General features: G+C 37.3%; 3 protein-coding genes across 4 annotated transcripts in view; all 3 read left to right on the top strand.

Moving 5' to 3' along the window:
• Positions 1 to 27,813, top strand: part of pip5k1cb (phosphatidylinositol-4-phosphate 5-kinase, type I, gamma b) — a 754,787-nt gene that overhangs the window by 199,088 nt on the left and 527,886 nt on the right. The gene's annotated exons all lie outside the window — the stretch shown is intronic.
• Positions 217 to 27,802, top strand: ctxn1 (cortexin 1). Of its 2 annotated transcripts, NM_001303014.3 has the most exon segments (5): positions 217 to 249; positions 17,300 to 17,417; positions 17,523 to 17,689; positions 19,539 to 19,993; positions 24,020 to 27,802. In NM_001303014.3, a coding segment is annotated over 1 exon segment (270 nt). In that variant the 5' UTR covers positions 217 to 249; positions 17,300 to 17,417; positions 17,523 to 17,689; positions 19,539 to 19,654; the 3' UTR covers positions 19,925 to 19,993; positions 24,020 to 27,802.
• On the top strand, positions 10,111 to 14,769 carry LOC147846570 (uncharacterized). The gene is made up of 11 exons (XM_087241662.1): positions 10,111 to 10,413; positions 11,311 to 11,437; positions 11,540 to 11,780; positions 11,888 to 12,161; positions 12,266 to 12,443; positions 12,561 to 12,637; positions 12,787 to 12,967; positions 13,076 to 13,324; positions 13,449 to 13,620; positions 13,704 to 13,852; positions 13,990 to 14,769. The coding sequence occupies exons 1-11, from the start codon at positions 10,135 to 10,137 to the stop codon at positions 14,157 to 14,159; spliced, it is 2,097 nt and encodes a 698-aa protein (XP_087097788.1). The 5' UTR covers positions 10,111 to 10,134; the 3' UTR covers positions 14,160 to 14,769.

Below are 27,813 nucleotides of genomic sequence, written 5' to 3'. Positions count from 1 at the left end.
ATCATTTTCAGTAAACTGCAGGTTTCAGTTTTAACAACCTCTACTTCCATACTAATATATTACAACTTCTAGTGTGTGTAAAACAACTTCACAGTTTGTCTGCATAAATTTACTTCCAATAATCAACTCAGCATCGTGGGAAATACTAGAATACGACTCTGACGTGAGTATCCCTGGTTGTGCGCGTGCACGTGAGCGCGCGCGCGGGAGATCTGCCAGTTCAGCACGCGCACCAGACCGACAACATGGGTAAGTGATGTTTTCACTCCTAAACAACTACGTTTTATAAGTTGTCAGTGTTTTAAAGCAACGCGAAGTACTTTATATGTCCATATATGAGGAGTATCCTCGACTCCGAGCGTAATTTGAAGATTTTTTTATATATATTTTGTAATAAACCGAATTTCGCTGTCAAACGCGACACTTTATGTCGATATAATGAACTATTAAGCAAATGTTTGTGTCGTCAGATAACCAAACATTAACTTATTTATTAATACACGAATTAGCCTATACGTCTTGAGCAGATTATGAGGACAACACAAGCACTTAATATACAAATACACTTCATTGAACGTGTTAAACACATAGACATCATCTTTTTGGAAAGACACTAACTTATATACTGTATAACTGCAGGTTATGTGTTTATATACTGTACACAATATACACAACTCCATTACTTTTCTGATTTTGACTGTAATATAATGATGTAAAGCTAATTTGAAATGAAAATTATTGTGTAAAGTGCTATACAAATAAACCTGAATTTAAATTAATGTAAATAAAAACGAAAACATGGTAAGGCTTCATGTATTAAGCAATCGTTTCTGTCATCAGATAACACGAAACACAATATAGTCAGAAACTAAACATTAACTGTTTATTAACATAGAAAATAGCCTATATAAGTCTTGAAAATATTATGAGGACAACATAAACACCTAATACACAAATACACTTTATTTAACATGTATTAAACGCATAGACATCATCTTTTTGGAAGGACACTAAATTCTACTGTATAACTGCAGGTTAATGTGTTTATATACTGTCCACCATACACACAACTCCCTAACTTTAATGATTTTGACTAATGTAATGTTGTAAAACTAATTTAAAATGATAATTATTGTAAAAAGTGCTATACAAATCGACTTGAATTTAATTTAATGTAAGTATAAACAAAAACGTGATAAGACTTCATGCATTAAGCAATTGTTTGTATCGTCAGGTATCATAAAACACAATATAGTCAAAAACCAAACATTAACTCATTTGTTAATACACCAATTAGCCTATATAAGTCTTGAAGAGATTATGAGGACAAACACTTAATATACAAATACACTTCTCTGAACATTTATTAAATGCATAGACATCATCATTTTAGAAGGACACTAACTTATATACTGTATAACTGCAGGTTAATGTGTTATATACTGTCCACCATATACACAACTCCCTAACTTTTCTGATTTTGACTGTAATATAATGATGTGAAGCAAATATGGTACAATAATTATTGCGAAAAGTGTTATAAAAATAAACTTGAATTTAATTTAAAGTAAATAATAAGGTAAACGTGATAAAACTTCATGTATTAAGCAATTGTTTATGTCGTCAGATATCATAAAACACAATATAGTCAGAAACCAAACATTAAGTGTTTGTTAACAAAGCAAATAGCCTATATAAGTCTTAAAGAGATTATGAGAACAACACTTAAAACATAAATGCACTTCATTGAATGTGTATTAAACGCATAGGGCCCTATCATACACCCGGCGCGATGCAGCGATAGGCGCGACGCAATTGTTGTTTGCTAGTTTCAGCTCGGCGCAAGAGTCGTTCTGACGTTTTGCAGAACGCTGTTTAAATAACAAATGCATTTGCACTCATATGTGCGCCTATAGGCGTTCTGGTCTAAAAAAGAAGGCGTGTTAAGGCACATTGCTGGCGCATTGCTATATTGAGGGATTAAAATACACTGTTCAATAGATTAGCAGAGAGGAGGACTAAAGTCCAGCGCAGAGCGCGTTAGTTGTGCGCCTTGCTTAAACATTGCTTAATACACACAGGATATACCGCAATACTCAAATATCTTTACAAATAATTAAAAAAAAGGATTAAAAAATTAATTTTTTTGCCTACAAAAATATAAAAACCACTGCCTCCATGCCTTTTTCATCCCGGGAGGCTTTTTCAGTTCATTCATAACAATTTGCTTTTGTATAATGTTATTATTATTAGCAGTATTATTTATTATATGCATATTTATATTTGTTTTATTAAAAACAAGCATATATTTGTCCACCTGTCAGGTTTTAGACCATATGGGGCACAGCATGTGTATTTGGATATAACTCAGTTGTTTGAGCACACTTTGTTAATATTGTGCATTTATTCGTTTGCTGAAAATTAGAACTGAATTTAGAAATAGTTTTGAAACAAATCTTTGTGCTTAATAAACAATTAATTATGTATAGGCTAATTGATGTCTGTGAGTACAACACGTTTCCGTGTCCACTAGAGTGAAAGTGAAAGTAGATAATGAGGAGGCTCATCTCTCATTCTCGCGCTGTAGATGCTCTGTTTAGCTGTTTTCTCTCTAGTGAAGCATTCAGTTTTTCAGCTTACAAAGTCCGCCGTGTATATTGCAAATGCGCCATGGCACGATGCAACTGACTCTTAAAGGGAATGGGAGATGAGACTCTGATTGGTTTATTCTCAAAACACACCTATGACTCATTAAGAGAGACCATGCGCAAAAGTGGATTCTGACATGCCCCTAATGCTTTTGTGCCCTGCGCTTTGCACTTTGCGCCTGGATCTTCAAATTAGAGCCCATAGACATCGTAATTTTGGAAAGACAGTAACTTATATACTGTATAACTCCAGGTTAATGTGTTTATATACTGTACACAATATACACAACTCCATAACTTTTCTGTTTTTGACTGTAATATAAAGATGTAAAGCTAATTTGAAATCATAATTATTGTAAAAAAAATAAATAAAAGTGCTATACAAATAAACTTGAATTTAGGTGAATGTAAATATAAACAAAAACCTGATAACACTTCTTGGCCCCGTTTCAGAAAGGAAGTTAAGTAAAAACTCTTATTTTAACCCTGAAATGAGAGAAAGTCTGGGTTTTCCGTTTCAAAATGTTGGGTTTGTCAAACTAGAGAAATCAGGGTAAGTCAAGACTGTTTCTGAAAGAGAGGTAACTTTAACTCAGAGTCAGTTACTGTGGAAACTTACTCTGTGAACCTAACCTAGTCAGGAGCAGGTTTTATTCTCTAAACTCTGAATTTCTGTCGGTCTCCTCCCCTGCAATGCAGAGAATGCAGTATTTCTTGTTTGATGTGCATTTTGGAGATGCATTTAAAAAATTGGTGGATGGAAATGCCAAAAGGCACATAACTTTTGAAAATAGGCATAATAAACATATGTGCATAACTGAGGAGGATAAACTTTTTATTCGATAGGAAAAGATGTGCTTAAAGTCTGATGGAAGCACACAAATTCCAGTATGTGCATTGAAAAAGGTTTGTTATAAGAGATCATATGATGATGAAAATGTGACAAACCAGCAGGCTGAGCACACTGTAACACACCTGAAATGTTGTTTTGGTCATTCTAAAATACCTAACCCAAGCTCATTCTGAAAACGTAGTCCCATGGACATTTCTGGAGACCGCGATTTATGTAGCTGGAGGTACGTATGGCTGCATTTAATTTTTTAAGCGAACGATACGGGGTGGTGTGACGCCGTTTCTTTTAGTGCTCGCCGGCTAACCGCTTACCTCCGTGTGGAGGGCTTTCCCGCCGCAACCAGTTTGTCCAGTTAGCTCTTCGTGTACGTCGGCAGAGTTGAGACGCAGAGAGGAGCTAACCACGAGCACGACGACGACCGGGTTCGAGTGGTTCCAGAAATCGGGTAAGACAAAAACAGAATCCAAAAAATAATGTGAACAAGTTCATAACAGGGTGAGAATGTGGTGAAATCCGAAAACGTGGTAAAAATCAGACGAGGGCTTTTCTTTTTCTGGACGGCTTTTGTAAATTGTTGCTTGGGGGTAGGGAAGCAAGCGGGCGGGCGATCAATCGGTAAAACTGGTTGGGTTTAGGGAAGAAGGAGGAGGGTGGGTCCGCCGATTGGCCGGTTGCCCAGTCAATCATTCAGTCAGTCAGACAGACGGTCACTCGACAGCGGACATTGGTGGGTTTACGCAAGAACGGTGCTCACGAGAAACGCTTTAGATGCAAATAAGCGCACACAGCGGCCTCTCGCGGATTGGCGAAAACAAATCTGCACAAATACGTACCTCCTGGGATGTATTTCAGGTAGTCTCCAGAAACATCCGTGGGACTACGTTTTCAGAATGAACCTGGGTTGAAAATGCCTAAACCGTTTTAGTATTAATATTATTATATTATTAATTACCTCCAGAGTGTCTGGAGCATGTCAAGATCCACTGTTCTCCGCGTCTCATGGCTTCAAACGCCACCACGCGTTCATTGTGTATCAGCATTGTCCTCTGAGGTGAAAGTCATTTATTAAATAAAGAAAAGATTCACACAGCTTCCTCTACCGCAGTAAATGCATGGAAACGCTGCTTTATTCACACTTCTTTTATGCGATATTCCAGTTTTGCACATAAATTTAATTAGCTTTTTTGCATGGAAACATAGCTATTGCCTACATTTCAGTTACACAAAGAACAAAGTCACGTACGAGAATGGCTTGTCCTTCTTTAACAATTAATTAGCTTAAATTCACAGACCTTCAATAGGGACATGTACTAAAACTAGATAAATGGGATTATTACTAAGGGTGTCACGATCCTCCAAATGCTTGATTCGATTACATTTTTGATTCTAAAGTCACGGTGCGATTCGATTTTCGATTATGAATAATTCATTAATTAATAACGAATTAATTATTTGCAGCCTACCGTTTAAACTACCTGACCTGCATGGTCTTTGTTTTACCCATAAACAAATCATACAGTAAATGAATAAAGGTAAGATACGCACATAATTACCACCTGTCAGTCACTTTTTCCTCGGGACTCGCCAGTAACACGCCAGTGTGGATGTGGGTCGTTGTCGTTCCAAAATGCCAGTTAAAAACAAAGACTTATTAGTGTAAACAGGGCCCGAGTGTGTATTTTTTGCGAGCGGATTGAGAGGGTGCTCGCTGCAGAGCCATTTGAGGAGAGCTGAGCTCCAGCGAGGGGGAGCATGAGCTGTTGCTCCTCCACCTGTAAACTGTTTTAATGCGTACACCAACCCCACCCCTAACCCTACCCCCAGTGACATCACTCGTAGAAGAAGTGCAAAAAAGGTGGAGCTCAAGCTTAAGCTCCCCCTCGCTGGAGCTCAGCTCTCCTCAAATGGCTCTGCAGCGAGCACCACTTGAGCGGATTTGCAACGGGGGCGGGGCTTAGGATCGCGATGCGCCCATCATCTCTCAGCCCAACCCTAATACGTACATAGGAGAGCTTGCAAACTGTGTTGAACGTTGTCAACATAACTCACTGGAAATCCAAAATTCTTCCACACCGGCGACTTCATTGAAAGAGGAGAGGGTTTAAGTTCTGTCGACGGGTCTCCTGCGTCTGCAGTTTAACAAGCACTTCAACAAGCGTGTTTTTTTCCCGCTTGGCAAGCCAAGCTGACGTGACATGGGGGCGTGGCAGCATTGACGATTCTATTTTTTGATTCGATAATCGAATTTGAGCATAAATTTGGATCGATTTCGATTTTGACACCCTTAATTATTACCTGTTCTGAAAACAATTTTTTAGTTCTGCTTACATTCTAATTATCATATCAACCTGCACCTGATCAATATTAAAGGCAGACACACAAGTGCACCTTTAAATCTATTAAAAACTCAACCTCCTTACTGAAACAGGCCTCATTTATTAAACAATTGTTTGTATTGTCAGATATGTAAGCTGAGAAAATATTATATATTTTTCCTTCTATGCTAATGAAGGACTACTGAGACATTCCAAGCATGGGAGGGGTCCTCCTGGTGAGGCAGAGTTCCTCACAGCTCCGATACACATCTCTGCTATTTGCTTGCAGTAACCATGTGCTCTTCACCATACACATTTCATCTGCTCGTGTTCTTCTTTCAGATAACTCTGCCATGTTTGGTGTCATTTGACAGTTTATGACTTCAGTGTTGTAGTAATGAAATCAACAGAGACATTGATTAATTGTGTTTCAATCTACAATATATTTACTATTGTTGGGTCATGGCCTGAGGAGAGTATGTTAATGTACTTCTCCCCCACTTCATCTCTTCAACTTTGCTCTCACGTTCAGCTGGTTTTGGGGGTTGGTTTTCACTCATGTTTGACAATGCTTTGCTCAGGGTATAATAGGGAAAGGTAACTGTTGATCTGGGAGAATGGCTTTTACTCTGCATCTCCCGCACACCAGTGCGTAGCCTCATATGCTAACAAAGGCAGTTTCACTGTCTTTGTTGCTCAGCAGTGCATATGTTACAGCTAATTTCTTTATACAGTATGTTAGTGTCATTCTAATGTCTGTATATTTAAACCTGTAACTTAATAAACAACTTTGCCTGCTTTACGACGTAGAGATTCTTTCTCTTTATCAATGATGATAACAACTTTAATGGAGTCAGATTAATTACAATGGAGTCAGATAAATAATGGATTTAAACACGCCATCCTTCAACTGCTTCCTGTTTCTGATTATTGGTTCAGAATAGCAGCGTAAGCTTCAAGCCTTACAGATATCATAAAACGCTTTATAGTTAGTCAGAAGCCACACATCAACTATTTGCAAACACACCAATATATAATACAAGTGCTACATGACTATAAAAGCTGTAATTCGCCCCTTCTGTAAGGAAATATATGTGCTGGATGTGACATACTCTTAAATAATACTACAATTCCGCAGTTCATGGTGACTATTGACTGTAAACGCGCTGTTGGCTTTGTTTATTGTGTAGTATATTTTCATCCAGAGGTGCTTCAGTCAAGTACACAGACAGCAAACAATGATTTATCTAAAGTTTGTGAGTGGATCGATCAGCTGTGCTATTGATCTGTGTCTATTTCTGCACAGGCAGTGTTTCCTCCTGCCCGGGACTCTTCTGATCAGCTTAACTATATAACAACCTTCCTCAAAGAGCTTTCTCTAATGGTTAAATGTGTACTGTGATGCATGGCATATGCTGTTTTATTATACTCATATTGGATCAAATGTCTCTTCACTTTTGACTCGGCATTAGATTTAAGCTACCCAGTTTTTTTGAAGTGTAATATATTATATATTTTTAGAGAATTAAAGAATTTAGGGGAATTAAATATATTTAACTATTATTATTATTATTCATTAATTTTTTTTTCGGCTTAGTCCCTTTATTAATCTGGGGTTTGAATGAACTCAGCATATGTTTTACGCAGCAGATGCCCTTTCAGTTGCAACCCGTCACTGGGAAACACTTATAAACACTTTCACACACACACACACTACGGACAATTTAGCTTACCCAATTCTCCTATAGCGCATGTGTTTGGACTGTGGGTGAAGCCGGAACACCTGAAGGAAACCCACGCCAACACGGGGAGAACATGCAAAGCAGTGACCTTCTTGCTGTGAGGTGATTGTGCTACCCACTGCACCACCGTGCTGCATCTATTGTTATTATAATTTAGTAAAAAAAATAATAATAATCAAACCTTTTGCCTGTAGTTATATTTAATATGCTTTTTTTTGTGTGTAAATAAAATCACTTTCTTTAATGGTTAGATGTATATACTGGCGTAAATATACAGGTTTTTTTTGTTGTTGTTTTTTTTTACTCATATTGGGTCAAATTTTCCCTTCACTTTTGTTTCGCCATTGGATTTAAACAACCCAGCATTTTTATAGGCTAAAAAAATTTAAACGTAGAGGGCAAATAAATGTTTTATTATTATTATTATTATTATTATTATTCGTAAAAATAATCTTATCAAAGCATTTTATTCATTCATTTTTTTTTTCAGCTTAGACCTTTTATTAATCAAGGCTCGCCACAGTGGAATGAACTGCCAACTTATCCAGCATGTTTTATGCTGCAGGGTGCCCTTCCAGTCGAGGCTCGAACCAACGACCTTCTTGCTGTGAGGCGAACAAGCTACCCACTGTGCCACCATGTAGCCCTAGAGGGGAATTAAATATCTTTAATTAATTTTATTTTTTGTTGCAAAAATAATAATATCAAACTTTTTTTCTATAGTTATATTTAGTTTTTTATATATTATAGTTATATATAATATTACATTATTATAGTTAAATTATTATAGTTATATATAATATATATTATGGTTTTTTTGTGTGTATACAAAATCACTTAAAAAAAATTCTGAAAGGGCTTTCTCTAATGTTAGATTAACATAAATTGCACTCTTTAAAAACTTTTGTTTTTTAAAATCATATTAAGTCCAATTGGATTTGAGAAGGCCAGCATTTTTCTAGGGGGAAAATATATACTTTAGAGGGGAATTAAATATCTTTAATTATTAATACTATTTTTTATTTTTTGCAAAAAAAAAATTAATTCAAAGCATTTTACTAGAGTTATATTTAACATGCTTTTTGTGTGTATATGAAATCGCTCTATTTTGACGATCTAGGCACAAAGTCCAAATGACGGAAAAATTCGATTTGCGCTGTGGCGCATGATCTAACAGGGTTGAGCTTATTCTCTTAATGCGTTCTTTGTGTTTTGACAATAAACCAATCAGAGTCTCATCTCCCATTCCCGTTAAGAGTCAGTTGCGTCGCACCATATCGCATTTGCTATTTACATGGTGGACTTTGTAAGTAAGACTTTGCCAAACGACAGAGGTTGTGTTCTTTTTCGAGACCAGGTCAGGGGCAAGGGGTCAACGGCGCTAGAGCGCTCACCGCACACCAGCTATTGGAGGAGTGGAGAGACAGTGATAGAGCCAATTCAGTAGATGGGGATGATTGGGAGGCCATAATCGTAAACCGATTGAGGGACTTTGGCCAGGACACCAGGGTTACACCCCTACTCTTTACGAGAAATGCCATGGGATTTTTAATGACCACAGAAATTCAGGACCTCGGTCTAACGTCTCATCCACATTTGCTATTTAAACAGCGTGGTGCAAAATGTTAAAATGATACGAGCTGAAACTAGCAAACAACAAATTGCGTTGCGCCACATTGCGCCGGGTGTATGATAGGGCCCTTAATCTTTCTGAAAGAGCTTTCTCTAATGGTTAGATGTACTTGGATAAATGGCACTCTTAGAAAAGTACTAGTTTGTTTTTTTTAACCAATGTTGGGTCAAATATAGACAAATCCAATTTTGGGTAATTTTTTTAAATTATATATATATATAAATATATATATATATATATATATATATATATATATATATATATATATATATATATATATATATATATATATATATATATATATATATATTGTACATACATACATACACTGTATATATATATATATATATATATATATATATATATATATATATATATATATATATATATATATATATATACTGTGTATATATATATTTTTTTTAATGAACTTTTGAAAGGGTAATTTATATGTATTTTTTTAAATATTAATATTATTTTTTTGCATAAATTATATTACCAAATCATTTGACTGTAGTTATATTTAATATGCTTATTTAAATTACTGTTTAAAATTGAAATTGTTCACGCCAAACACCAACGTCTTTATTATATCAGACACACAGTTACAGTAGATGCTGGTAAGTTTTAAAGAGAAGTGCTAAGTTACACATTGACTTAAAGGGCACCTATTGTAAAAAATCTTCTTTTCAAGCTGTTTGGACAGATCTGTGTGTTGGTATAGTGTATAGACCATCATACTGGGGTGATATGAACACACCCAGTCCTTTTTTTTCAATTTAACTACAAAAAAAAGGGTCGGCCAATTGGAGCTGTTTTCAAATCGATCGCACCATTACGTAGGTGTGCGATTCCCCCCGCCCACCGAATTGATTGACAGCTGCGCGTATTAACATATCCTGCGTTTGCCGTTTCCGCCATTATCAGCGTGAACGTCGAAGCGATGCCACCGAGAGAACACCCTTGTGCTATTTTAGGATGTAAGGCTCAGCACAAGAGCCTTCACCGTCTTCCTGCAAATGAGCAACAGAGGCTTAAGTGGCTGAGTTTTATCTTTGAAGACAAGGTGCCTGAAAATGTACCAAAACTGTTGTATGTTTGCGCTAACCACTTTAGCGTAGACTGCCTCGAGAACGCGGGACAATACAACTCCGGATTCGCGAGTAAATTGTTTTTGAAAACTGGATCAGTTCCTACAATACGTGATCCTGTCTCACTTCAAGTAAGTATTACATTTTATGTACTTCTAGCCTTAGTATTCTAATTATGTTAAGCCGATGAATAGCATCTGCGGCTAAAGTAGCTTCGGATGTTTGTTTGCACGTGTTTACCTCTTATTGTGCTTTTCAAAAACAGTCTAAATACTCGAAGCTGCATATGGTAGTGTGTACATGAAGGGGGTTTAGCCATTAGGAACAGAAACCGTAGAAAAATAGCAACATTGTAAAAAGCAGTACTACTGGCTACAGCTAAAGTTTGTTGTTGTTAAATGTTTGTTGTACTGTAATCGTAAGCCGAAATGAATAACATCTAAAAGTTAAAAGCCGCTAAAGTTGCTTCGGATGTTTGTTTGCACGTGTTCACTGCTATTATGCTTTTCTAAAACAATCTAAATAATCGAAGCTATAAGTGGTAGTGTGTACAAGAAGGGCTTTTAGCCATTAGAAACAGAAACCATAGAAAAATATAAACATTGTAATAAAGCAGTAACCAGTACTGGCTACAGCTAAAGTTTGTTGTTTATGTGGGATGTTTGTTGTAATGTGTATACTGTAATGTTAAGCAGAAATAAGTATTATCTGCGGCTAAAGCTACTTCGGATGTTTGCGCGTTTACAGCTATTGTGCTTTTCTAAAACAGTCTAAATACTCGAATCTTTAAGTGGTAATGTGTACATAAAGGGGTTTTAGCCATCAGAAACAGAAACCGTAGAAAAAATTAAACATTGTAATAAAGCATTACCACTGACTAAGTTACAGCTAAAGTTTGTTTTGTATGTGGGATGTTTATTGTAATTTTTTCCACTGTACTTGCACGTGGTCTGCAGTTGTTTACAATAAGATCGGTATGTTTTAATCAAATAAAGGTCATTTTAAAACATGTATGTTTTCTTACAAAGGCCACGACGTCGACAAAGAGCAACAAGGTGGATGTAGCTTGCCAGACAGAACCTTTTCACACATCTTTACACAGTGTTGGCACCCAGTTGTCTTTTAGGACGCTTCAGGCTAAACGCAGGAGTACAAGTAAGTTAAAATTTCTCAGTTTATTTTAAGTTGCTGCATTAGAAACGTGTTTTATTATCTTTATAAACGTGCAATGAGATTAATCATAAAATTACACTATAGGTGTCCAGACAACAATATCCAGTTTTGAACTGACTGTGCCATCAGCGTCCTCTACTGCGTTTATGACTTCGACACCCCTCAAACCTTCACTAAAAAGACCTCGTCTGGAGCTGGAGGAGGAGGAGGAAGAAGAAGAAGCCGAAGAGACTTTGACAGAGTCAAAAATTATAGCCCAAGACTCGGATGTGACATTTGACCCTGCAGAGGAATGCACATCTGCAACTGAACCAACAGACTTGTCGTGAGTTTATGCATTATGTAAATTATTTGACAGATTGTGTATTGTCATCATAACATTCATCATAATTTTTTTTTTTATTATGTTAATGTGTATATTTATTTTTACAGAATCCAAGAATGCCCAGTTCATAACATTGCCAAGTTCATTGTCTATGAAACATGCCTCATGGAGCTCTTCAGTGACTGCCCAGTGTGTCAGAGGAGATGTGATGTAAAGTCACAAAGGCTTGGGACATTTCTGAGCGTACAGCAAGTCTGCCCACACTGCGAGTTTGTAAGAAAATGGAACAGTCAGCCAATTATTGGTAGTACTCCAGCTGGCAACCTGCATCTTTCTGCTGCAGTCTACTTGAGCGGTGCATCATTTTTTGTAGTTGAAAAGGTAATTATCTATCAAAATTTATCACATTTCTTTTAGAAACATAATATAAATTTTGTCACAGGGTGCATGCACATTGTACTAAAAATTCTCCTCTCTGTTGTCAGGTATTTGCTGCAATGAAACTACACATTTTTAAATATAATTCATTTCGCCGTCATGCAAGACTTTGCATTGAACCTGCTATTGTCCACAAGTGGAGAAATTGGCAGAGTGAAATGCTAGAACAGCTCAGTCGAAGAGAGAATGTGATTGTTGGAGGAGATATGAGGGCTGACTCCCCAGGTATTTAGTCAAAAGATTTAATTTCTAATTCAATACAGTCTAATAAAAAAAATAAATATGAAATACAATTATTCCAAAAATGTGTTTAGAATAATTATGTACGGTTTGTTCTTGAAGGTCACTCGGCCAAGTATGGGAGTTATACAATGATGGACCTTGCAACTAACACAGTGGTCGACCTACAGTTAGTCCAGGTAATACAGAAAAGTATTATGTGAACTAGCATAATATTTTGGATTGAAAATGTGTGATTTATATATATATATATATATATATATATATATATATATATATATATATATATATATATATATATATTTTAACCTTATTTAAAATTTTATAGAGTAATGAGGTGGGTGGCAGTTACCATATGGAAAAAGAAGGCCTAAAGAGAAGCCTTGACCTGTTGGATGCCCGCGGTGTTCGTCTGGAATGCATCATCACAGACCGACATCCTCAAATACAGAAATACCTCAGGGATCGAAATGTCACTCAGTTTTACGATGTGTGGCATATCGAGAAAGGTATGTAATTTAGCAGTTATTAATTTACTTAAGATTAAATTGCTATTTACAGTTCTTACATGTTTATTATTATTTTTGTGTTGATGTCTTTTTTTCATTAAATTCCAGGAATTTCCAAAAAACTGGACAAGATATGCCAGATAAAGGGTTGTGAGAAGTTGCGTAAATGGTTACGTAGCATCAAAAACCACATCTACTGGACTGCTGCATCATCCACAACAGGTCCTGAAAGAGTGGCAAAGTGGACCTCTATCTTAAACCATGTACAAGACAAACATGTACATGAAGACCCCAATTTTCCGGCTTGTCTGCATCCGCAACGGATAAGCAGAGACAAGAACAAATGGCTGTCGGCTGGTAAGTTGTATACAGACATATAAAATATTCTTTGCGATTAAAACTAATTCAAAATAGAGCTTGTTTCATTGTTCAGATTTGTTTTTGATTTCGACTCTAATACCTTAAATTTTTGCTTGTTTAGCAACGATGCCATTCTATAAGCTGGAGAAAGTTCTCGCTAACAAGAGAATATTGAAGGATGTGGCCAAGCTAAGTCCTCACCACCAGACGTCAACTATTGAAGCTTTCCACAGCGTCATACTGCGGTTTGCACCCAAAAATGTGGTATTCCCTTTTCTGGGGATGCTATGCAGGTAAAGCCAATGATCAGAAATTAATATTTACAATACTATACAGTCTTGTCATGGTACGTCATTTACATTTTTCTTTTTGTTAGGTTGTACTTGGCTGCACTGCATTACAATGAAAATGCCGGGCGTCCCCAGGCCACATCAGCAACTGGTAAACCTATTTACAAGCTTGCTTTTCCAAAGGCAAAGAAAGGAGAGTATAGGGTCCGAGAAGTGAAGACACAGCAAACTTTCGGTATGTATATAAATGTTTATAGTATTATTAATAATTCAATAAATAAAAAAAATAATTGCACTTTACATTCACAATGAAAACTCACTACTCAAAATACAAAATTAAGTTACTAAAGAGATAACTGTTATATTGCACAGGTTATGTAGAAGAGCTGCTGGACCTCATCTTCAACCAAGTGTTTGTGGACCCATCACCCTATGTTGATGAAGTGTTGGGAATTCACATACCACCTGCTCTATCATCAGCCTACGATCGACCTGAGATGGAGGAGGCTATCTCCAGCAGGGTGACCCGCTTCAATCAATAGCGATCCTAAAACCCACATAGCTGCCCTGCTCTTCAGGAAACTGTCTTCGAATCTTCAGCACCACACAGGCAGGAATCACTACACGGACTCTCCGCCCGAGGAAACCCCAACACCAGCTCACAAAGCTCCGATAAGCCAAAAAGCGGCACTGTCTAACAGAGACATAATAATGAAACATTGTTTTAGAAATTGCACTACAATTTGAACTTGGGAGTTATCACATATACATTTTTATTTTTTATAAAATAACTAGCTTTAACAAAATTTCAGAAGTCATATTTTGTTTATTCAACTGCCAATGTATATTTGATATGTTTGTATGTGTTTGTAGATATACTGTACTTTCTAATGTTCATGGACAATTGTATTTCATTCAACAAAGTGACAACTTGGAGTTTATATTTTATATTTGCACAAGGATACATTTTATATTTGACATCACATTTTAATTTATACTTCAATATAAAGTTTTTATATGACTCAGGAATTGAAGCATCTTTTCTGAAGGGTTGATGTTTCTATGCCATACTGATTTTTATATATTTTAAGAGTTTATATATTAATGTTTAGTGAATTTAAAATTATTTTTCAATAAAAAGTACATGCATTACTCAGCCTTTTATGAAGTCATTCAAATTGTCATCTCAGAAATAGCAGCAATAAAAAACGGTACGTATTTCATTTTTATTGACATTGAGGTAAAGTTGGTTTTATATTCAGATATTCGGACATTCTCCTTAATAGTATCATTTCAGTAAAGTATTCTTTGCAAATTCAAAATAGGGAAATCGTATTAGCAGCAAATGACAAAGTACAACATTGTTTACAGTCAAGTAAATAGTTTTAATGTTGTTTACAAGTCATACTTGCATGCTAAATACGATCGAATGTTTAAACTATCATGATAAACAATACAGGGACTTCTGAATGTGCGGATATAAAACCAACTTTATCGCTATTTTATTGACTACACGGCGTTAATGTGCTTAAAAAGAAAGCGAGCATGCAGATCATGAACAAGGTAACCTGCTATTATTTCTATTTATTTAAACTCACTTTTGCACTCCACGAAGTCGCAGGGGACCATAGTCTGCTTTGTATATATTCGATGCATTTTGCAAGGAATAAATATTGAAGCAAACGGGATCCATTCCTGGATGCTCCGTCATGCACGAGGGTTGCATTTCCAGTTGATCCATTCGTCTTCTAACCTTATTACACGACACAGTTATGCTGTTTATTATCTCATTCGATGTCTTTAGAGCAGCAACGTTAACATAAACTGAAAATTTACCTGCGGTATCTCCCTGCAGCATACATTTTCAGCCTCAGTTGGCATTTTTTCACAATTGCCACACAAGCACCTGCCAATATTTGTCAACGTCAATATTCATGAATTACGAATAAATCATACCAATGCAAAATTTATCTCTGTGGATATCTTTATGTCTTGTCTGTGTTTGACGTAACGCATGACGTTCGCGAACTTTATCAAACAAATTACGGATGGCGCATGCATAGTTACATAGCGGCTGTAAAAGTATTCAAAAACATAAAATATTTTGTATGTACCACTCTGACACATTCTGGCACATTCGGATTATAGATTCCTCAACAGTCGACTCTGCTTGATCTGTGTCCGAGTCTGGGTCATATATGTAGGGTTGAATTGTGTTCCTCTCACTCATGATGACTCTTACTGTCTGCCTCTGTGACGCGGTGCACAAAGCAGACGCGCTCTTGGCTCCGCCCCCTTGTTACGTTGGGCGGGCAGTCGAAACTTATTATCATGTTAAACAACACACCCCAAAACAGCAACCCGTGTACACGCCTCTAAATTTACACTTTTTAACACAGCATAATAACCATATCTGAATTGCGTTTTGATCTGAACCTATATTGGCACACTCAGAAGAACCATAATATTAGTATTAAATCTCAAAAAAGGGCTAAAATATGTGCCCTTTAAATATGATATTTTCATTTTTATAATTTTTGTTGATTTTTATTATTGATATACAATGCTTGGTAGCATTAATTCAGTGTTAGGTCAAATATGGACAAGCCCAACAGTTGGGTTAAAAATGTAATTTAAATTTATTTGAAAAAATTAACCCAAGGAATGGGTTAATGTTTTCTGTCCAAAATATTTTTCAGAATCTATTATAAAAATTATTAAAAAAATAATTGGTTCATTCATTAATAAATAAATAATATTAATAATTTATAGGTTAGCTGAAAATGATACGTCACCTGGGAAATATTTTAAAAAGAATTACATTTTCACATCAACTTTATGTACTGCAGCAGTGTGTTATTTACCAGCCTGGTTGTCCTATTGACATTATTAAGACTCTTTGATAACCAGGGCATGCTTTGATCTGTATGACCTCATCTATTCTAGATTTGTGTATTTACAGATGACCATTGACTTGCCTTTAACCCTTTAGTTATTATTAACTCAGCTGTGTTTGGGGCAAGAATCAGCTGTCAACACACACATCCCATCTTAAAATGCCCAATGTTGGGTCAAATAAGGACAAATCCAACATTGGGTTAGTTTTATTTTACATTAAATGTACATTTTTTTTTTAACCCAGCTATTGGGTTTGTCCATATTTACTCTTTGTATTTAAGGCCTGGCACCTTCATAATTATCTGGACACTCTAAAAAAGCTGGGTTATATATTAATTTAATGCTTGAAAGAATATCGACAAACCCAACAGTTAATATTTTAATCGAATTTTAAAAGTTTGCTAATTGGGGTGACATGGTAACTTAGCACTGTCGCCTCACAGCAAGAAGGCTGCTGGTTTGGGTCCCGGCTAGGCCAGTTGGCATATCTGTATGGAGTTTGCATGTTCTCCCCGTGTTGGTGTGGGTTTCCTCTGGGTGCTCCGGTTTCCCCCACAGTCCAAACACATGCGCTATAGGGGAATTGATTAAACTAAATTAGCTGTAGTGTTTTGTGTGAATGTGAGTGTATGGGTGTTTCCCAGTGATGGGTTGCAGCTGAAAGGGCATCTACTGCATAAAACATATGCTGGAAGTTGGCGGTTCATTCCGCTGTGGCGACCCCTGATATATACAGAAGAAAAATGAATGATAAATGACTTTTTTTTTTTTTTTTTTATCCAAGGGTTGTGTTTTTCCATATCTGACCCAGCGTTGAGTTACAACAGCCCAGCATTATTAAGCATGTGATGTTCACACAGGCCTTGTGCTTTAATATTCCACACGGATGCCGTGCTGAAGAGGTGACCTGATTTATTTCTCTTTTATGTGTCCGTTATTGATCCACAGTGTTTTGAGATCCTGATCGACCCAGATTTTATGCCTTCTGTCTTTCTCTTTATTCACAGAGCGGCGTCTGCTCTCACCATCCTGCTGGAAATAGCAGCTTTTCTCTGTCCTGGCGAGCGAGGACACCTGAATATGACGTGTGTGTGTGTGTGTGTGTTTTCTGGCGGTCTGGAGTCCTCTTGTGTGAAATCAGAAGGAGATGTGGACGTTTCTGCTAAAATTTGAGGTTCGACATCCTTTTGCATTAGTTTGATTTTTGATGCAATGGAAAGAAACTTATCCAGCATATGTTTTACACAGCGGAAGCTCTTCCAGCCACAACCCAGTACTGGGAAACACCCATACACACTCATTTACTCACATAGACTACGGCCAATTTAGCTTATCCAATTCCTCTATAGCGCATGTGTTTGGACTGTGGTGGAAACCGGAGCACCCGGAGAAAACCCACACCAACACGGGGAGAACATGCAAACTCCACACAGAACTGCCAACTGACCCATCCAGGGCTCGAACCAGTGACCTTCTTGCTATGAGGCGATCGTGCTACTCACTGCGCCACCGTGACACCCATACGTTTTTTAAATATTTAAGTTTAAAAAATGTTGTATCAGTTAACATTAAAGCACCATGAGTTAACATGAACTAACAATGAACTACTGTATTTTCATTAACTAACGTTAACTAACATAAACAAATACAGTAGTAAATGTATTGTTCATTGTTTGTTCGTTTTAGTAAATGCATTAATTAACATTAACTAATGAACCTTATTGTAAAGTGTGACCAAAAATTAATATGTAATTTTTGATTAATTAATTAATTTATTTATTTAATGAATACGTTTGGTTTGAGTGAAACTTTTTTTAAATGAGAAATATTGCTTTAGTGTCTAGCTGAAATAAAATACATTTATTTTTCTGTTATAGCTGACAGGAGCCTCCATTTGCTCTCTATGTGGTCTCGGTATATATATATATATCTGAGTATATTTTAGCATTATAATTTTTATAAATTTATAAAATTTGTAAATGTAATTTTTAGTAATTTTGTTGCAATTTTTTTGTCATTTTTAATTTATTTTAAAATAAGGAATTTTGAAATGAATTCATTTATTTATTTAATTCGGTTTGAGTGACTTTTTTTTAAAAAGTGAAATATTGCTTCAGTGTCTAGCTGAAATAAAATACATTTATTTTTCTATTTTACAGTAGTTGCGTTTAGCTCTGGCAGGTGTCTCTGTTTAATCCGTGTGATCTCAGTGTATATATACAGTGTATATATATGTATTTGAGTATATTTTAGCATCATTAATTGTATTAATGTTTAATATTTTTTAAATGTAGTTTCAGTAATTTTGTTGCATTTTTTTTGTCATTTTTAATTTATTTTAAAATATATAATTTTTTGATGAATTTACTTAGTTTGGTTTGATTGAAACTTTTTTAAATGAGAAATATTGCTTTAGTGTCTAGCTGAAATAAAATACATTTATTTTTCTATTATAGCTGACAGGAGCCTCCATTTGCTCTCTATGTGGTCTCAGTATATATATTTCCAAGTATATTTTGCATTATAATTTGTAAAATTATAATTCATATTTTTAAATGTAATTTCAGTAATTTTGTTGTCATTTTTGTCATTTTTTATTTATTTAAAAATATGTAAATTTTTATGAATTTATCAATTTACTTCATAAATTAGTTTGGTTTGAGTGACTTTTTAAAAATGAGACATATTGCTTTAGAGACTAGCTGAAATAAAATACATTTATTTCTGTTTCACTAATTTTGTTGCATTTTGTTGTAATTTTTTTTATTTATTTAAAAAAAAATTTCATTTATTCATTTTCTTTTCAGCTTAGTCCCTTTATTAATCTGGGGTCGCCACAGCGGAATAAACCGCCAGCTTATCCAGCACATGTTTTACACAGCGGATGCCCTTCCAGCTGCAACCCATCACTGGGATTATTTATTTATTTAATTAGTTGATGTACAGTTTGAGTTAAACTTTTAAATGAGAAATATTGTCTGAGTGACTAGCTGAAATAAAATACTTTTCTTTTTCTCTTTTAGCTGCATTTAACCCTGGCAGGAGCCTCCGTTTGCTCTCCATGTGATTGATCTCAGTGTGATGCAGTGGAAACGGGAGGAATTTTAAGGCGATCTCATGTGGTTTTCCTGAACTGAAGATGAGTGGAAGTCCTCTGATGGAGTACAATCTGCCGTCATCTCTGGCCCCTGTTTCGGACCCCGGGGCCACCGCAGGCCTCCTGCTGGCTCCAGACAGCGAGCAGGGCACGGCGCTCTGTTTTGTGGGTCTCCTGCTGCTGTTTTTGGTGTTTTTACTGGTGCGCTGTTTCCGGATTCTCTTGGACCCGTATAGCAGCATGCCGTCCTCATCGTGGTCAGATCATAAAGACGGACTGGAGAGAGGACAGTTCGATTACGCACTGGTGTAGATGCTGCTCAGGCAGAGAAATTAAAAACCAAATCCTGTCCAGAGCATATTTTACCTCCAAAGAAAAAAGGTACATTTTAATTGTCACCATTTGTATTATTAAATATAATCACAAGAATTTGATTAAATCATAATATACAGTGCTCAGCATAATTGAGACAGAAAATTCATATTTTCTGTCTATTACCTTAATTAATATTGACAATACAGTGCTCAACATATATGAGTTCACCCCTCATACTGTAAATCTCTCATACATTCATTCGTTTTCTTTTCGACTTATGTTCAGACTGCATGATTTTCAAAGTAGTCGTGTCACAGATGTCTATCTGGGCACAAGACTATCTGGGCTTGTGTTTCGTCGCTGCTTTGTTTACACTGCAAGATGGATCGGCAATAGGGACTTTCACATTGCATGACTTTACTATAGGAAGAATCGCCGACAACTTCGTCCAAACTACGTCTCACAGCCAAAAACACGTCGTATATCTTTTGTTATTAACTACATAATGAGAAAGAAGCCTTTAATGGGGTAGAACATGTACATGTTTGCTCACCTGGGTTTAAAGGGAATTAGCCATTTCTCCTCAACGTTGATAATAAACTAATTTCTTTCTGTATGAAACGTCAAACAGACACGGCTGCTCCTGAGTCCTGTCAAACCTCCACTAGTTTTTCCTCCATTTCGTGGGTCCAAATAAACCGAAAAAGAGCGCTTTTACCTTCTCCCCCAGCCTCCCGCTGGCCTGCAGCAGGTATACACACACACACACACACACACACACGCAAGTGAAAGCTGCTCTCTCATTGGCTGTAGGCGATCGCTGATGTTATTTTCAGTCAAAACTCAATTCACACGGCATGATTTGAATCGCCGACAGCTCCAGATATTCAGCATGCCAAATATCTCACAGGCATCGACGACTCATCGGTTATTCTCTCAGATCGCGTCTTTGATAGTTCATACTGTGTGATTGTCACTCACGTGCACGAGCAGCGATTTGCCTGTGATTTCAGGCATTTGTCGGCGATTTCTCAAAACCTGTCGGCGAGCCAAAATCGGGGCTGAAATCACGCAGTCTGAACGAGGCATAAGTCCCTTTATTAATCAGGGGTCACCACAGCTGTTCAATAAAGGGACTAATGCCTAGTTCACACTAAAGGATTTTAAGCCTGATTTGAGCCCGATTTGGAAGTTAACGAGCTCGCCGACAGATCGGGCTGTGATCGGGAAGAAATCTGCGGGTGCTCTGCGCTCGCCGCTCTTTATGTGTGAACTACTGAACAACGCATCAACGAGGCTCGCTGACACCTCGCAGACGGAAATCCAACATTCAGCATGCTAAATATTCCAGAGCAGTCGGCCGACTCAACCCCACGTGTGGTCAGATGTAGTGACGAGCTGCAGCCAATGAGAAAGCATATCAGCATGAGCCGCGTGCCTGTGTGTTCAGAAGCTCAGCAGAAACATCTGTGATTGGTCAGAATGGGCATCGGTGCACTGGCTTCATTCTGCGTTAGCACAGACATGAGAGTAGACTATATTAACAGTGGAACTAGAATTCTGTAACTATTAGAATTATCATACTGCTCATTCTGACCGTTCTCATATAAAACGCCATACTGTCACAACATATTTACATTCAAAGCTATTATTGAGATATTAAAATTAAGCTTTGAATGTCTGGCATCATATTTAATGACACATTACCCTAAAAATATAATCTTTTTTTTTAGTAATACAGCCTATAAATATGTAGTTAAGATACTAAAACACTTAAAGGTCTTGGCTTTCATTTTCACTTTCAAACAGGAGCTCTTTCACAGCACAGAATCTGCTGTTTTGAAAGATATCTGAAGTAAATTGATGTTTTTGCCATCAGAAAGTTTTGTTTATGTTAGCAGGAAGTTGCTAGGCAAGAAAATGCACACATATTTAAAGTCACAGTGAAAAGTATCAGACATGCATGCAGTCATTTTGACCAATATGGTAATTTAAGGCAGAAATGCTCAGTTCTTTACTGTTTTGTAATAAAAAAAATAACAATGTCAGAAAGAAATACACTGATAGTTAGAAAACGGCAGGGTGTTATAAATATGTTAGTTTTATTTCAAAGAGTTATAAAATTACAACAATTAAAAACTCTCTGTGTATCTCTCCACTGGAACCTGCAGATGAGTGATTAATCCGCTGATAAATCAGCTGATTTGACGATGTTTTTAAAGGCTTTCTCCAAAGCTTGAAACGCTGTCAGTGATGTCATCAGCACACAAGCAGCCAATAGTGTTCAGCTTTTTCTGACGCCTCCCTCAAATTTTCATTGGCTGTGGTTTGGTAGCTTGAATGAGCTGATGGGGAATGAGATGTTGTCAGATCATGTAGTGTGTGACCCCCCTCTTGTGGATCATTCACAGAGTGTTGCGTAGTGTGAACACCACAGAGATTAAAAGACACAAAGTCAAGTCATGTAGTGTGAACAGCACAGCAATCTGCTGATGTTTAAAATCCTGTAGTGTGAACTAGGCTTAAGCCGAAGGAAAATGAATGAATTTTCCAACATAAGAATAAGGAGAGCTCTGTTGAGTGAACTCATTTATGCTGAGCACTGGTTACTGTTATATACTACTGCTGCTGCTAATTATTATTACTATTATTTTATTAACGTTAATATAATTACAGATAAAAAAAAATTTCTGGCCACATTTTCATGTGTAAAATGTGAATTTATGCATAAAATAAGCTTTTTGTAATCAATTAAATAACTATAATATTTAGCTGTTAGTCATGGCATTTAATATATTACAGTATTTTTTCTGTTCTTTTTCGTGTATTTAGAAATATGTTGTGCTTTCTTTAGGTTTTGGAGTAAAAGATGACCTGGGAGTATTTTTAAGAAGTTTAGTGAGATTAAACCAAATATATACTTGACCGGACATTATATAATTATTTGATTTATTGCTTATTTCAGTTCAAGCCTTATTTAATTCACCAGTGGCAGTAGATTTTTGATTGTTTTCTGTGCATGCATAATCATAATTAGTAAAAACTTACCTAAAACCATCCAGATCATCTTAGTAACTACAAATCAGTGCCCTGGCAACCACCCAGTGGATCTTAGCAGCCTCATAGCAACACCCTGGCAACCCCTACATCTTAGCAAACACATAGCGATGGTCTACACAGGGCATCTTAGCAACCTCATAGCAACTTCCTGACAACCCCTTAGAACAGGGGTCACTAACCCTGTTCCTGGAGAGCTACCTTCCTGCAGATTTTAGTTGCAACCCTGACCAAACACACCTGTTTGTAATTATCAAGTGCTGCTTTAGGCATTATTAATTGGTTCAGGTGTGTTTGATCAGGGTTGGGACTGAATTCTGCAGGAAGGTAGCTCTCCAGGAACAGGGTTGATGACCCCTGCCTTAGAACATTTTAGCAAACACATAGCAATACCCTGGCAACCACCTTTTGCATCTTAGCAACCACATTGAATATCTTAGAAACCACATAACAATGGCCACTCTAGTAAATCTTAGCAACCACATAGCGATACCCTGGCAACCCCCTAGAACATTTTATCAACCACAAAGCAATGCCCTGGCAACCACCCTGAGCATCTAAGCAATTACCTAGAACCTCTTAGCAATCACATAACGATGCTTTACCCAGTGCATCTTAGCAACCTCATAGCAACTCCCTGGCAACTCCATAGAACATTTTAGCAACCACTTAGCAAGCAATGTCCTGACAACCACTCAGGGTATCTTAGCATCCATCTAGAACATCTTAGCAACCACATAGCGATACCCTGGCAACCCCCTAGAACATTTTATCAACCACATAGCAATGCCCTGACAACCACCCAGAGCATCTTGGCAACTGTCTAGAACATCAACCATCTAGAACATCTTAGCAACCACATAGCGATACATTCTCTTGGACCCGTATAGCAGCATGCCGTCCTCATCGTGGTCAGATCATAAAGACGGACTGGAGAGAGGACAGTTCGATTATGCACTGGTGTAGAGGCTGCTCAGGCAGAGAAATTAAAAACCAAATCCTGTCCAGAGCATATTTTACCTCCAAAGAAAAAAGGTACATTTTAATTGTCACCATTTGTATTATTAAATATAATCACAAGAATTTGATTAAATCATAATATACAGTGCTCAGCATAATTGAGACAGAAAATTCATATTTTCTGTCTATTACCTTAATTAATATTGACAATACAGTGCTCAACATATATGAGTTCACCCCTCATACTGTAAATCTCTCATACATTCATTCGTTTTCTTTTCGACTAATGCCGAGTTCAGACTGCATGATTTTCAGAGTAGTCGTGTCACAGATGTGTTCACACTGCTTGACTATCTGGGCTTGCGTTTCGTCGCTGCTTTGTTTACACTGCAAGATGGATCAGTGTCAGGGACTTTCACATTGCATGACTTTACTATAGGAAGAATCGCCGACAACTTCGTCCAAACTACGTCTCACAGCCAAAAACACGTCGTATATCTTTTGTTATTAACTACATAATGAGAAAGAAGCCTTTAATGGGGTAGAGCATGTACATGTTTGCTCACCTGGGTTTAAAGGGAATTAGCCATTTCTCCTCAACTTAAGTTGATAATAAACTAATTTCTTTCTGTATGAAACGTCAAACAGACACGGGTGCTCCTGAGTCCTGTCAAACCTCTACTAGTTTTTCCTCCATTTCGTGGGTCCAAATAAACTGAAAAAGAGCGCTATTAACTTCTCCCCCAGCCTCCCGCTGGCCTGCAGCAGGTATACACACACACACACACACAAGTGAAAGCTGCTCTCTCATTGGCTGTAGGCGATCGCTGATGTTATTTTCAGTCAAAACTCAATTCACACGGCATGATTTGAATCGCCGACAGCTCCAGATATTCAGCACACCAAATATCTCGCAGGCATCGGCGACTCATCTGCGATTATCTCAGATCGCGTCTTTGATAGTTCATACTGTGTGATTGTCACTCACGTGCACGAGCAGCGATTTGCCTGTGATTTCAGGCATTTGTCTGCGATTTCTCAAAACCTGTCGGCGAGCCAAAATCGGGGCTAAAATCACGCAGTCTGAACGAGGCATAAGTCCCTTTATTAATCAGGGGTCACCACGTCTGTTCAATAAAGGGACTAAGCTGAAGGAAAATGAATGAATTTTTCCAACATAAGAATAAGGAGAGCTCTGTGTGAAGTGAACTCATTTATGCTGAGCACTGGTTACTGTTATATACTACTGCTGCTGCTAATTATTATTACTATTATTTTATTAACGTTAATATAATTACAGATAATATTTTTTTGGCCACATTTTCATGTGTAAAATGTGAATTTTTGCATAAAATAAGCTTTTGTAATCAATTAAATAACTATAATATTTAGCTGTTAGTCATGGCATTTAATATATTACAGTATTTTTTCTGTTCTTTTTCGTGTATTTAGAAATATGTTGTGCTTTCTTTAGGTTTTGGAGTAAAAGATGACCTGGGAGTATTTTTAAGAAGTTTAGTGAGATTAAACCAAATATATACTTGACCGGACATTATATAATTATTTGATTTATTGCTTATTTCAGTTCAAGCCTTATTTAATTCACCAGTGGCAGTAGATTTTTGATTGTTTTCTGTGCATGCATAATCATAATTAGTAAAAACTTACCTAAAACTATCCAGATCATCTTAGTAACTACAAATCAGTGCCCTGGCAACCACCCAGTGGATCTTAGCAGCCTCATAGCAACACCCTGGCAACCCCTACATCTTAGCAAACACATAGCGATGGTCTACACAGGGCATCTTAGCAACCTCATAGCAACTTCCTGACAACCCCTTAGAACAGGGGTCACTAACCCTGTTCCTGGAGAGCTACCTTCCTGCAGATTTTAGTTGCAACCCTGACCAAACACACCTGTTTGTAATTATCAAGTGCTGCTTTAGGCATTATTAATTGGTTCAGATGTGTTTGATCAGGGTTGGGACTGAATTCTGCAGGAAGGTAGGTCTCCAGGAACAGGGTTGATGACCCCTGCCTTAGAACATTTTAGCAAACACATAGCAATACCCTGGCAACCACCTTTTGCATCTTAGCAACCACATTGAATATCTTAGAAACCACATAACAATGGCCACTCTAGTAAATCTTAGCAACCACATAGCGATACCCTGGCAACCCCCTAGAACATTTTATCAACCACATAGCAATGCCCTGGCAACCACCCTGAGCATCTAAGCAATTACCTAGAACCTCTTAGCAATCACATAACGATGCTTTACCCAGTGCATCTTAGCAACCTCATAGCAACTCCCTGGCAACCCCATAGAACATTTTAGCAACCACTTAGCAAGCAATGTCCTGACAACCACTCAGGGTATCTTAGCATCCATCTAGAACATCTTAGCAACCACATAGCAATGGCCTCTCTAGAAGATCTTAGTAACCTCATAACAACTCCATGACAACCTCTTAGAACATTTTGGCAACCACATAGCAATACCCTGACAACCACCCAGAGCATCTTAGCAACCATCTAGAACATCAACCACCTAGAACATCTTAGCAACCACATAGCGATGGTTTACCCATTGCATCTTAGCAACCTTATTGTGATTCCCTGGCAACCGCATAGAACATTTTAGCAACCACAAAGCAATACCCGGGCAACCCCCCAGAGCATCTTAGCAGCCCCCCAGAGTATCTTAGCAACCATCCACAGCATCTTAGCAACCATCCACAGCATCTTAGCAACCACCCACAGCATCTTAGCAACCACCTAGAACTATTTAGCAACCACATAGCAATGGCCTATCTGGAAGATCTTAGCAACCTCATAACAACTTCATGACAACCCCTTAGAACATTTTAGAAAGCACATAGTGATTTCCTGGCAACCACTCAAGAGCATCTTAGCAACCACCTAGAACATCTTAGCAACTAAATAGAAATGCCTCGGAAACCATACAGAGCATCTTAGCAACCAAATAGCGATGGCGTATCTAGTGGGTCTTAGCAGCCTCATAGCTACTCCCTGGCAGAACATTTTAACGGCTACTTAGGAATGCCCTGACAACCACAAAGACCCTCTTAGCAACCACCTAGAACATCTTAGCAACCACATAACGATGACCTACCCAGTACATTTTAGCAACCACATAGCGACTCTCTGGCAACCCCGTAGAACATTTTAGCAACCACATAGCAATGCCTGGCAACCACCAGAGCATCTTAGCAACCACCTTAGCAACCACATAGCAATGTCTTGGCAACCACCAGAGCATCTTAGCAACCACATAGCAATGCCCTAGCAACCACCAGAGCATCTTAGCAACCACCTTAGCAACTACATAGCAATGGCCTACCCAGTGCATTTTGGCAACCTCATATAGCGACTCCCTGACTTAGAGAAACCTAGGCGACCACCCATAAAATCCTACAACTTCATAGCAGCACCCTAGCAACGATCCAGAATATCCTAGCAACCCATTGGAGAACTATAATTAAGTACAGGAATTATGCATCTGTATTAATTTCCTGCCTATTTTAATGCTACTGACTTTACTGAACTGTTTATATTAATTCAGTGTTTTGAATGCGTGTCCACTTTGCAGGTGTATTCAGTGATAACTGGAGCAAACGTGCCTTTTATTGCAGGCCAGGTTTATTTTTGTATCAGAAACTCTATTGCCTGTCTGTGCTGTATTGATTTTCCTGTGGTGGTGACGGCCCGTTTGGGATTAGTAGGAACGTTTTATCACTTCCAAAAGGGCAAAACTGTGAACAAACAAGCGGGGGGTTTCTCCGGGAAATGATTCTTACTCAGTTTTTTTGCTCAATAAATGAATTTTCCTCACAGCTGTATTATT

The sequence above is a fragment of the Danio rerio genome, chromosome 2 (assembly GCF_052040795.2).
Source record: "Danio rerio strain M-AB ecotype USA chromosome 2, GRCz13ab, whole genome shotgun sequence".
Classification (NCBI taxonomy): domain Eukaryota; kingdom Metazoa; phylum Chordata; class Actinopteri; order Cypriniformes; family Danionidae; genus Danio; species Danio rerio.
Note: the sequence above shows the minus strand (reverse complement) of the source record. Positions and strands in the feature narration are given on the sequence as shown.